Consider the following 13,704-nt stretch of genomic DNA (forward strand, 5'->3'; position numbering starts at 1 on the left):
GCTGTGCGAGCCAAAGTGACTTCATCTGGATGACTCAAGTAGTTCAGGAATCGAAAGGCCTAATCTTATCAGCGCAGCATGCGGTTTAAGCAAATCGATGGCTGACCTCAGAAAGGCATTAGGGGGGAGCGGTAAACGGCCTTCTCCGTGAAGGCTCTCTACTCCTTCTGTTCAAACCTTCTCATCTTTCAAGGGACCAACAATTAATAACCCCCCCCCCCCCCCACCACCACCAAGCCCACCCTGTCCAAAAAAAGGGGGCGAGTGATGAAGTTAGAGTAGGGTAGAAGGAGGGAGAAAATGGAATCAGTGCGTGGAGATTCAGGTAGCCCGCGGAACGGGACGGCCTACGTTTTTTTTGGCCGCTCACCGCTTTCATAAACACACCAAAGCAAAAGCCATTATTTGTGCATGAAGGAGAAGACTACTGGCGCCAGGGAGATTTGATTTCAGTGGCAGAAATTGGATTAGCAGCCATTAAGGGCCTCCTCACACATACATTTATAATGCTGTGAAGGAGAACACAGCTTCAGCCAGTTTCACTCAACTCACACACTGTAGACAGCAATCGCAAAGTGTGTGTGTGTGTGTGTGTGTGTGTAGGTGTAGGTGTGTGTGGCGGTGTGCCTGGATGTGTAACAGTCATATATCAGTTCATATATCTCTCACAGACTATATTTCTCATAGACATATTTCTTTACACAATATATCTCTGTCTATTACCTTGTATATGTGTATGCTTGTGCATTCTTTAGCTGTTGGAATATCAATTTTTTGACACTTCCATAGTAATAAATGTGAAAAATATACAGTATTACCATAGGGTTGGAAGAAAATGGTGCATGAAATGAAAACAGATTGATGGAATAAAAACAACGTGATTTTTAAAAATATTTTTTTCCAATTTGCTTTTCAAACTCTTGTCTCATCTGATTTGGGGTCTCTTCTTTGATTCTTTTTATGCTGAATAATCATATCTGTGTACATTTACTGAGCGCTCACGCTGTCGGTTAATCATGCTTTTCAAATAGTCTTTTTTTCTTTCATTGAAGTGGTCCTGGCGTGAGTCAGGATGACCATGACTTTCTTTAGAGAAACTGGGTGCTCAGACATGTGCTGCTAATCTCAAGGTTATTCTGCTATAAACGCAGAGACACTGCAAGCGAACTCCAAAGCCAGGTATAAGGAAACACATGTTATTTGCTTACTCATAACCAACCTCCACTATGTACTGAGAGAGACAGACACTGACAAAAATGGAGAAAGACATAGACAGGACAGAGAGAGGGAGATGGAGAGAGAGAGGGGGGGGAGTGAGAGAGAGAGGGAGAGAGAGAGAGAGAGAGAGAGAGAGAGAGAGAGAGGGAGAAAAAGAGAGAGAGAGTGTGAGAGAGAGATGGAGCGAGATAGGGAGAGAGAGGGGGAGAGAGAAAGAGGGAGAGAGAGAGGGTGAAAAAGAGAGAGAGTGTGAGAGAGAGAGATGGAGCGAGAAAGGGAGCGAGAGAGGGAGAGAGAGAGAGGGAGTGAGAGAGAGAGAGAGAGAGAGAGAGAGAGATGGCAGGAGTGAGAACAAAATGAACCAGGACAAGCAAGCCTGTGTGAGCAGGGGGATGGCTGATAACAGAATGCGAGAGGTGAATCGCAGGGCTAGAACACAGTCCCTGGACCGAGGTCCATCCTGCCAGCCGGCTGACAACAGACTTCTCTGCAGAGCTTCACTTAGCCTAACAAGATTACTCTGGATTGCCTCTCCTCTCCATCCCAGTGTGCTCTGCTTCCTCTCAGAGGGGCTGATTCAAAACACAAGCATTCCAGCCAAAAAGCAACTCATGTCGAGATTAGGGCCGTCATTATTTTCTCATTCTGTATGATGGTGGAGGTGCTGTCAGGAGATTACAGAGCAGGTTAGATGCCCTGTCCAGCACTATGAAACTTCACTTGTGATTATGTTGAGGAAAAAAAATGTCTACACATTAGTATTTCTAGGCTGAGAGCAGCCAAAGATGTAAATGTATAAACTAAGGGTGATTTTGAGCCTGAGCATGTTGGTCTGCCTCAGAATAATACAATTATTTTCCTCATGATATAGCAATAATAATTGTTTTATATAAGAATATGGATAAGAGTTCAATCATATCTAATTAATGATGAGATTTTCCCATCAAAGAGAATCTTTGGAGGCACTAGATGTTAGATGGAGAAGAATGCTAAGGGGACACGTGGCTTTATCTGCACCTCACATCAAACCCGACCTGACACCAATGCCTGTCACTGAGCTACCTCAACCCTAACCCCATCACTGTCACTGAGTTACACCAACCCTAACCCCATCACTGTCACTGAGTTACACCAACCCTAACCCCATCACTGTCACTGAGCTACCCCAACCCTAACCCCATCACTGTCACGGAGCTACCCCAACCCTAACCCCATCACTGTCACTGAGTTACCCCAACCCTAACCCCATCACTGTCACTGAGCTACCCCAACCCTAACCCCATCACTGTCACGGAGCTACCCCAACTCTAACCCCATCACTGTCACTGAGTTACCCCAACCCTAACCCCATCACTGTCACGGAGCTACCCCAACCCTAACCCCATCACTGTCACTGAGCTACCCCAACCCTAACCCCATCACTGTCACTGAGTTACCCCAACCCTAACCCCATCACTGTCATGGAGCTACCCCAACACTAACCCCATCACTGTCACTGAGCTACCCCAACACTAACCCCATCACTGTCATGAAGCTACCCCAACACTAACCCCATCACTGTCATGAAGCTACCCCAACACTAACCCCATCACTGTCACAGAGCTACCCCAACCCTAACCCCATCACTGACACTGAGCTACCCCAACCCTAACCCCATCACTGGAAACTCTTTAACTACAATAATGATTCTGTTATGATGGTCACAAAAAACTGAGACAGAGAGAGATAGAGAGAAAAGAGAGAGAGAGAGAGAGAGAGAGAGAGAGAGAGAGAGAGAGAGAGAGAGAGAGAGAGAGAGAGAGAGAGAGAGAGAGAGAGAGATGCTTATGTGGTGTGTGATCTTCTTCACTCAGGCCCCACATCTGGACATAAACACATGGAGCTTCAGTCCTGTGTTCCTTGGAAAATGAGACATAATTATCTTTACTTACGTTTAATTACAGCCCAAATGTGGCACAGCATTTCTGATGAATGACATGAAAATCTATGGCTGTGTTACAGTGTGTTAAAGCCCAGGAGTGGGTGGCTGAGAGGGTGTGGGGTGAGTAGGTAGGAGATATTACAAGAGTGAGAGAGATGACAGAGGGGGGAGTGTGAGATGTCAGAGGGGTGAGTGAAATACATCAGAGGGGTGAGTGTGAGACGTCAGAGGGGTGAGTGAGATAAATCAGAGGGGTGAGTGTGAGACGTCAGAGGGGTGATTGAGAGATGACAGGGGTGAGTGTGAGACGTCAGAGGGGTGAGTGAGATAAATCAGAGGGGTGAGTGTGAGATGTCAGATATGTTGACAGTCTAACAAACAAAACTGTAGTTTCCTGAAGATCTCAGGATTTGGAAAATACTACCAAACTGTATAGCAACTGTAAAGTTAGTGTCTCCTTACCATAGCATGAAAACATCACCCCCACAAAAAAAAAAAACCATTCTGCCAAAGTCGAGACCTCTTCACACTACTATTACCCAAACCATTTGTTGGAACATTTGTTTTCTATTTTACCCTCAAAGCTGCATTTCCTGCTAAACATTCAGATGATAGACAGAAGACGTGATGTTTTCTGTGTGTGTGTCTGTTTGTGTGTGTCTTTGTCTGTATGTGTATGTGTGTGTGTGTGTGAAAACCAATGAGACCACTATGTTCCCCCTTTAGGAAAAGCTAGATTTCCTAGATTTCTTGAACATGTCTGTGTAACATTCTGAGACCTGCAACAACTGTAAAGACTGCTGTATTCCATGGTCCACCGCATTTGGAATAAACATACGCAGAGCTGAGCTGTGGTTAGGAGACCAATGAGTGGGAAAGCATGTGTGTGTGTGTGTGTGTGTGTGTGTGTGTGTGTGTGTGTGTGTGTGTGTGTGTGTGTGTGTGTGTGTCATTATTTGGTTTGCTTAGGGGGCACAACAAGAGCTCCCTGGAGTTGCTCAAAAAGAGCTAAAGCTCAGAGGACATTCACAAACCAGAACACACACACACACACACACACACACACACACACACACACTTACAGTATTGGGCTGATGCTCTTGTCCAGAGCATCTTACATATATGAGTTTGACAGCATGTGCACTCTGGGAAATGAACTTGTTCTGTCTATTCTACCACACACATACACACACACACACACACACACACACACACACACACACACACACACACACACACACGTGCATACACACGCACACACACGCGCAGAATCAGACAAAAACAAAAAACACAAAACCAGGTACTACTACCAGGTATGGTAACAAAATATTGATAATGGATTCTTTACTATATTTGGGTTGAGGCTTCTCTCCTCACACCACACCCTGCTGTGTATCTCCATGAAAACCTTCTTCCAGTCTTTGCCAGCAGACCCATACCTCGCCACTACCTCCACGTCTAAATGAGGTCCGAGCCAGCGAGCAGATCCAGCTCTTGGCGCTGGAGCAGCAGCAGAGCTGAGCACCTCTGGTGCAGAGGGAAGACGTGTGTGGCGGCCCTGGGCCACTCCTGCACGCGTCTGCATGGAGCTATCAGTGTAGGGGGGGGTCAGCTACAGAAACATCCACCCAGCCCCAAACACGGAGATTCGCCAGCATCTGGCAAACATTTCCCTCTGCGCACGGCCACTCTCGCTGCCTCTGATCGCCGTGTAATTTCGGTGGGTGATTTCAAGGTCTTACCTCGTAAAACAGAGACCTGAGGATTTTGGGCTCTCCGGCACAGATCCACTGATAGGATGAACTGTGGTATGGAGATCTTATGGAATGCAAGTCGCACACGGGGCCTACTGGCAGTAAGGCCCAGCAGAGGAAGAGAAATATGAGCATGTGAGGGAAAGGACCCAGCACAGAGCAGGACCCAGTGCTGGGAACGGATCTCCAGGTATTATTCAGTCTAAACACAAGAGGACGGAGGACAAGGGCCTGAACTGGCTGGACAAGCAACAATCAAACACACACAAAAGCAGAGAAGGAGAACACATGGATATCCTTCCCCCATAACACCAGCTTTAGGGAAACTGTATACAGTAAATACCTGCGTTGAATCTATGGGGTTCCATACCATGAAAAACTGCAACATATGGATTAGGTTTGTTTAAAGGTAACTCTTCAACCCTGCCATTTATTTTGGTCCAGAGACTGAAAGCTCACTTGTCCATTGGGTGCTTGATCAGACGTCTCCAGACAGAGCAGTCTGCATAGATGCACAGAGCTGCACAGTGAGGTACCCGCAGCTGTCTGGACCAGACGGCCATGTCTCTGCACGCGGGCTGGTTAGACCCCACACCATCCCTCACGGTCCCACTGGGCCACTCTGTTCTGATTACAACATGTGATGTCTCCATGGATACACCCAAGAGGGAAACAGACATAGCAAGATGCGAAAGAGTGAAAGGAAGAGAGGAAGAGAAAAAAAAGAGAGAGAGAGAGAGAGAAGTGGTGGGGGGCAGAGAGACTATAAACACGAGAAAGAAGAGCTTAAAAGTGAGATAAAGAAACCATAAACAAACAAAGTGATCAGGACAAAGGTAGTAAAAAAGAGAGTGTGTGTGTGTGTGTGTGTGTGTGTGTGATTAGAGTGAAAGAGAGAAAGAAGAGGGGGGGGGGGGGGGAGTTGATGCAACTGTGCTCCAGATGTTGATGGCATAGCTTCCTCAACCAGAGTTCGATCTGGGTCTTGCCAATACTCTGCTAAATGCTCTCATCCACGCATACCCACGCATACGTGTGTGTGTGTGTGTGTGTGTGTGTGTGTGTGTGTGAGCACGATCACATGTGTTTATTTCAGACGAGGCGGAAGCGAGTTCCTGCCATGTGTGGTGTGTGGAGATGAAAGTGTGTGTGTGGGGCTCCTCCCCTGTGATGGCTGACAGTGGGAAGGGCAGAGGGGGCGGCAGGACGAACCCACACGCCAGCCGACACACACAAGGGCCACACTCTTCACAACGGTGCGGTGCTCACACTCTTCACAACGGTGCGGTGCTCACACTCTTCACAACGGTGCGGTGCCCACACTCTTCACAACGGTGCGGTGCCCACACTCTTCACAATGGTGCGGTGCCCACACTCTTCACAACGGTGCGGTGCCCACACTCTTCACAACGGTGCGGTGCTCACACTCTTCACAACGGTGCGGTGCTCACACTCTTCACAACGGTGCGGTGGCCACACTCTTCACAACGGTGCGGTGCTCACACTCTTCACAACGGTGCGGTGGCCGGGCTGTGTGAAGACTCCCCTACAGCACATCAGAGAGCTGCTGTCCACTCCCCCAGCGTTTGCCCTCATAAACCTTTTCCATTAATAAAACACCCAGTCAGCCAATGGCGAGGGGAAATCACACGCCACCATCATTTCTCATATAAGAATGACTTCTTTCCTTCGTTTCTTTCTCGCATAGAAATGCACAGGAATCCCAGAAAGCCCATTCAAGCCTATTCTGTTGCCAAATATAATGAAAAAATCCCCTCTCCAGCTGAGCGATGCATCTCCTGATTTAAAAAGAGCAGATAGTAAAGATGTGCAGAGGGGAGCTACCCGCTAACCCCAGTTCTCTTCCACAGGAGTCCACATGTTTATAGTTCATGCTTGTGGTATGACGATGGATTCTCCATATAAAAGCGCGCCAGATCATGGGCCGCTTCAAACACTGCTCTGCAAAGACAGTTGCTGACAGAATGACAGGGGCGATATTTATTTTGGTCAGGGAGCAAAGCACTTTGTGGGGGAGTTAATCAGAGCAGCCCCCTGACCCCCATACACACACATAAGCAATGTAACCATGGCAATAAAGAGAGGAAGAAAGATTGTCTGTGAAAGATCAGAAGTGTGTGTGAGAGAGAGATGACACTACTGGCAATCAAAGGATCTCTCCCCTTGGAAGAGTTACCAATGGCAAACGTTTCCAGAAGCCCCTTGAAATCAGCCCACACAGTGAAACAGGTGAGGACCGCAGGGAAGAAGACTGACTGAACCCATCTAAGAGCGAAATGGCTAAAGACGAAGCTACCAGGGCTCCTTCCAAGGCATAAGAGCATAATCGTTTAATAAAACACATCCCAAACATCCTAGCGTACTATTTGTAAAGACAGACATCTATTTATCTTGATACCATTCCTGCTCTGATTATAGACATGTCAGTCATTCATGACTCTTGTAAATATGAAAGAAGACCAACAGGCTCAGAGCCATAACTTTCCAAAGTCCTCAGAGTTGGACTGTAAACACAGCAGCCTTGTGCTGTTCTCCGAGCCAGCGGAGGTAGTTCAGGGGCGAATGCTGCTCTCGCCGTGCAGGAGCGGACATGGGGTTTTTTTCAGTCTGAATAAGCGCAGACGTTGATTTTCCCGTAACCAGGCACTCTGGTGTGCGCCAGTGGGTAAACCATGAAAGCCCCAATCAGTCCGACCAGGCTTAACCCCAGGACATCAGTAACAAACTTAATCCACTTTCTCTTAGTCTTTCAGATGGAGCCTTTTCAATGAGAAAATGACAACCCAATGCATGCAAGACCCCCCTCAGCTTCTAAACATAATATCTGCCCGATGTGATTTCAAGAACACCTCATGACCGAATCAAAAACAAGGATCAATAACTACTGATGAAGCTCTGCTCAGCGGTGAGCCAGGGGCAGAAGTCTGACCTCGCGTTCCCCAGGTTCCCACTGTCAAGCGAAGGACGGAGAGGGAGCACAGAGCCGCTGCACGCATGAGCACACCGGGGCGGTCGGCCCCCACCCACGCGGCCAACTAATTAAAGGAAGATTAGTCCACGGGCCCGCCGGGCTCAATGGGATTGGCCATGGGGCATAGATGATCCCTCCGGCATGGCGGCAGCCAATTAGTGAGCTCGGCTTGCCCTGGGAAAGTGGCGTGGCCCACTCCCCTGCTGTCCGTGCCCTTCTGGTCGGGGTCTGCCTACGCTATTACCCGGGCGTAACTTGGCTTTAGTCATCCCTGTGTTTCAGGACCTCGGCCAGGGCTCGTCAGGAGCCATCATGGACGCATCACTTCCTCCAGCGAGGAGGCCTCCTGGACTTCCTCCAAGAGGCCCAGGCAGCCGGGCGGTAATCAGATAACTAAGCCAGAGCATCGGCTCTCTCTCCCGCTCACTCCCTCCCTGCTGAGTGCGTTTGGCTCCGTGGCCTGGACGAGGAAGCAGCGCTCTCCTGTTTTTTCCCCCCAGACGGCTCAGACAGGCCGGGCACCCGGACGGGAGCTGCGTGCCGTGCGAGAATTCGCCGCTGCTGGCGCCGTGTCCAGCCGACGCACAAACGCCCAAACACAACTCCGAGTTTAGGTCGTCCGAGCAGAGCGCAAGCTGAGACAGCGCTCCATACGTGTGTGACTGAGGAGAGGCGGAGCGTGATGTATTTTGGCAGGACCCTGAGGCGTGCCAGTTTCCTGACCGTAAACACGGAACGTACTTCACTGGGCCGTGTTTACACGCAAACAGATCCCCTGCAAGGACTTCCTCTGAGCAGGCCTCGTCCTGCTTTTCACACCATCACAGATTAAAAGCAATCGCTGCTCTCCGGCCATCACATCACCGCCGTCTCCCATATGGCTCCCAGACTGGCCGGCTCAGAGACTTGGAGAGTGTGAGGATTATCCCCCAGCTCCAAACCTGCCACACCGGAGCGAACAGCACCTCTCTGGGCCCTCCATGCTCTCCACACATAAAGCTGTCACCTCACACTCCTGCTCACTGACCTAGAAATGAAGAAGGAAGACTTCAGACTTCAGATCCAGCCTGTGTTGGAAAAGCGCTGTTCTAAGCTGCACGTGCACAATGCCTTCCAATCAAGAAATGTTTACAGGGTGTGTGAAATGTTTACTTTTTGACATAAGAAATTGAAAGCCATTGAAAGCAAACCCAGAGTAATGGTAATGCCAGGTCAAGTAGTGTAGATGCAACACACAGATGTAGTAGGAACACTCAGGAAATGGTCTTATAGCTCAAGTAGAAAAGCAAGTTTTCCAAGAGCAGGAGATTCACGTTTCTCCTGTTACAGCAATGGGAAATCAATGGTACCACAGCAGGTCTTATAGTACATGGCAGAGGTACTGAACCCAAGGGCTAAACTAAGACCCCCCCCCCCCTGCGTATCACATCACAGCCTGCATGTCAACTCACCCCCAAAAGAGTTTCTTTTTTATCTACAGAGCTCAATATTACTACTCACACTAGCACAACTATGTCTGTTTTCATCACACTATTGTCTGGGAATGTAGCTGCACTGCGTCCTGCAGCTGGGGCTTGTGAGACAGATGGGGGGGGGGGGGGGTAATTGGAGGGGCAGGGTAAACTTCCACAGGGCAGTCATGGAAACGTCATTTTCTGGAAGAGGAGCGTGAGTGCTGACAGGTCGGCCTCCGCATGCACAGCCGCGACAGGCATCCTCTTCCTCTCCTCTTCCTCTCCTCTTCCTCTCCTCTCCTGCACGCCCGGCCAGGCAGGGTTCTGATGACGGGACAGAGGGATGTGCGGAACGGAGCTCGGCAGGCGGTGATTTTCGCAGCCCAGTCGAGCAGCTATTAATAAACAGTGTTTATGGGCCGTGCAGCCGTCCACCCGGGGGAGTCCCACCACACGCTCAGAACAAGCCCAACACGCCTGCGGGGGGGGGCGTCGGCCCGGCAACCGCCTTCCCAACTCCAGCGCCGAGCAGCACTCTCTCTGCGCCTGCCGGCTCCTGGAGGATCAGATGTCTACATATCCTTCACCGTCCCCAGGGCGCTGAGCCGTGTGCCGTGTGCACTGCTCTCTGCCCGTTTCCTCCAGGCCCCCGTGAGTGTGGCGGGTTGTCACTAAGGTCAAATCAAGGCTGCAGATTTGTGAAATAAGGTGCAGATGTTATTTAAGGTGAGAGTAATACAAGATGGATGATCAGATAAACAATGCCAGAAATAGTGGACCTTCAGAATTCTTTTTTTTCTTACCGCATTTTTTTCTCTCCCTCTCTAATTTCCTGTACCCACTTAATCCATAACTATGTACAAGATCTGCTGTTACGTAAGTCAATACTTACAGATTGCAGAGGCTGGTGTCTTGTGTCTGCTTTTAGGCATATTATGGTACAAGTGATCTTATTGCAGAACATGCACCCTCAGTCTCTTTCTTCTGCATGAGTGTAGCATCATCTCCTTGGCAATGTGGCTCATGTTCGCATGTACACATGCCTACGTGGTTACACTGTGGCCATAATCCTATTTGTGTCGCTACGTGGAATATGTTTTACATCGAAGTGGTCGTGTAAGGTAGTGTTGAGGAACATATTCACAAAAGCCCCTGGAATCAAGTGTAACTGAGGAAGTCCGCTGGGAGGACTGTTATGCCGACTCTGGCCAAGGTTCCCGACATGCTCTGAACACTCAGCACTTCACCGAGAGGCTCCTGCCATGTTCTGGTGCTACTCTGCATTTTTACTGACTGCACATTATTGCTTTCGTGGCATCACCGGCAGTGTAACAGTTCTACTATTGCTTGGAACCACACTGTGCCATCTGCGATTGCCACAAACGGGTCTCATTTCTCGTCTTCCTATTACACTATACATTACAGCATCAGTTCTGTTGTCGTGGCAATGGTTTCCATTTTAAGGGCATGCAAAAACATAATGAAAATGATAGCGACCATGTTGTTCTTGGAGCTACGCCAAGATGGCGTTCACCCAGTGGTACGGGCTTCATTTTTCTACGTTGGGGTTGGACACTGGTCACACCACCCAACATAACTCATCATAGGAACAGGTTTTTATCACAAATGAAACACTAGATTTGCTACACGATTGATATTTGAAATTGATATTTAATATGCAAAACATCCTCACCTTGAACATTTTGAACTACAATATTTTAAACAAACATTTTCCCATTAGAACAGTTCACATTTGTTCACAGTCAGAGCAGTAACATGACACTGCTGTGACTGGAATCTTTATTAAGATCAATTTCATTAGCTTTTATCTATTGTTCTTTTGGGGAACCTGCAGCCTTGACTAAAATAAGCCGCACATGAAGCAACAAAGTGACATTACAAGGAGTCGTGAGGTTATACCTGCAGTACAGGTGACCACACTACAGTACAAGTATTTAAAAGCTCATGTGGAATATCAACAGGTGGAATAAATGTCCATATCTCAGATCCTGTCCATATCTCAGATCCTGTCCATATCTCAAATCATGAGAGTTCCTCATGTCACTAGCCTGCACACTTCTGTCATTGGCTGCTACAAATTCCTTGTTACCTTACCGCAGTCATGACTATAAATTATTTTGAAACATTCAGCATTCAATCACACTGTGACTGAACTCACATCACACTGTTGAAAAATGAAATCTCTCTTCCACACTCAGCCAAGTCCTACGCCCATGCATACACCCATGCATACACCCATGCATACACACATGCATACACCCATGCATACACCCATGCATACGCACATGCATATGCCCAGTGGACACCGAGTCCAGGTCTGGGATTAAGTGGGTATTCAGCGTCGAATGCACAGATTTATAGTCTTATTCTGGCTCACCAGCAGGGAGGACAATTTTTTAGGCTGAACTCACAGTAGCTACTAAAGAATTGGCTCCACAATGAATTCCAATAAAACTTTAACAATGGACCCAAATCACTGACCCCATATTACATAACTGACGCCGGTAACGGGGTGTCCCAATGGCAGCGTTTAATTAAAGACGACTATGAAGTAGGATTGTAACCTTTATAGAAAGGCGAGAATCAAGCTGAGACTGATTGGAGTGGAGCCATAGTGCGCTGTTGTGGACAGACGTGCCAGGTAATCATCTGCTACGACACTGCGTGTTCTTTCTCTCTCGCGGCTGCTGAGAAGCAGAGGAACCCCGTGGAGAACCTCAGACTTGTGCTGATATTAGGCTCTTCAGAACCTCTCACAGCTCTCCCATACAAAGACGCACCTCGGGCACCATTTCACATGGGGCTATTTGCAGAAATGCATTTTAGAATGTTTATCGTGGTGTGTGGCACACAGCTGTGTGGACAAAACAAAAAAACCCTGACTTTTAAATGAATTTTTTAGGCCTTTAGTTCAGAATAATTTTTCAGACAAGTGGGGCCGTGGGAGGAAATAGCTGAATAAATACTGATATTCGAGCAAGAAGCCACAGGTAGTTAGTCCAGAGAGTTCTACTCCTGGGCTTCCGGACTGCTGACGCCTAACTACAGCAGAACCTCTGAAAGTGGATGGGTTTTTAAACGTAATAGCTATGGTTTCAGCCTGTGTTATCCTAAGCTGGCCTGAAACTGAAATTACATGTGCATTTAATATGACAGTGTTACAATTCAAAGACATCAAAAGGTATAAATGTATTAAGGTGAGCAGGATTAGAAATACAAAGAAGGGGAAAAAACAAGGTAAAAATTATTACAGCTCATGCCTGCTAATTCCCCACTGAATAAAGGGCTTATTTTCATTAGTAAGTTTGGCCCATCTGTCTAAAACTAAACACTTTATGAATAACTTTACCTTGGCTGTGTTTAAAGTCTAAATATTTTCCCCCCCGATTGCTGATCTATTTTAATGGTGAAACTACATGAGGCACATACCGCAAATAAGTCTCAAATAGAAGGGAGGAAACCTGCACTTCATATACACAGCAATTCCACCATGAAGTGAGCGGAGAAGAAGGCGAGAGAAAATATACCCTGCCACTGCCTAACAGGCCTGGCTAACACCAGCATGGAAAAACTCAATATCATGCACAAAAATATACCACTGGCCACCTGCAATCCAAACAGAGGGGTTGAGGTCAGAGAGGCGGGCCAGAGAGGCACAGTCCTGGTGAGGCAGGTGAGCCCTGCTGTGATTGGCCAAACAGCTGCGGTGCCTCGCAGGTCTGGTCGTCTAACGAAGGCCATTAACAGGCCTCCCACAGGGCGGGAAAACGACAGCTGGTGCTTCTGTGTGGACTACACACACACACACACACACACACACACACACACGCACACTAAGCATCTTACCTCTCCTGCAGTGTCGCATGGGCATTTTACATCTTCTGGACTCGGCAATGGTCGGGCACGGTATCGTGTCCTTCGGGGGTTTCTTCACGATGTGCCTGGTGCGGGTCTCCAGTCCCCACTTGAAGCCGCAGGTCCTGTTTTTCCTGGCGCACGTTCCCCATTCGCTCCACTGGCCCACCTCACAGCCCTCTGACAGGAGAACAACAACATCGTTTAGAGCGCACATCGTTACGGCTACGCCACCCTCGCCGGGGCGAGAGCGCCGGGGCGTCGGCATGCTCTCCGGGACACTCACCTCCACACTCCATGCTGTCATCCAGAGGGGCGAAGCCCTCGGGACACTTCTCAAAGCATCGGGTTTTGTGCAAGTAAAAGCCAGGCTTGCACTTTGTGCAGTGTTCTTTGCTGAAGCAGGTCTCACAGTTATCTATCCTGCACCCTGCAGAAGGACAGGAGGGAATGGGAGAGACAAAAATACACACTGGTGAGTGCACGGAT

At 48.4% G+C, this 13,704-nt stretch overlaps 1 protein-coding gene across 4 annotated transcripts in view; it reads right to left on the reverse strand.

Annotated features, from left to right (window-relative positions):
• The window catches only part of rspo2 (R-spondin 2), a 48,603-nt gene that overhangs the window by 3,967 nt on the left and 30,932 nt on the right, over window positions 1-13,704 (reverse strand). For all 4 annotated transcript variants that reach the window (XM_076971627.1, XM_076971624.1, XM_076971625.1 and 1 more), the window contains 2 exons: window positions 13,502-13,645; window positions 13,207-13,395 (listed from right to left, as the gene is read on the reverse strand). In XM_076971627.1, the coding sequence (XP_076827742.1) occupies window positions 13,207-13,395; window positions 13,502-13,645 (333 nt within the window). The remainder of the gene's footprint in view (window positions 1-13,206; window positions 13,396-13,501; window positions 13,646-13,704) is intronic.

This window comes from Brachyhypopomus gauderio, chromosome 13 (genome assembly GCF_052324685.1).
Source record: "Brachyhypopomus gauderio isolate BG-103 chromosome 13, BGAUD_0.2, whole genome shotgun sequence".
NCBI lineage: Eukaryota > Metazoa > Chordata > Actinopteri > Gymnotiformes > Hypopomidae > Brachyhypopomus > Brachyhypopomus gauderio.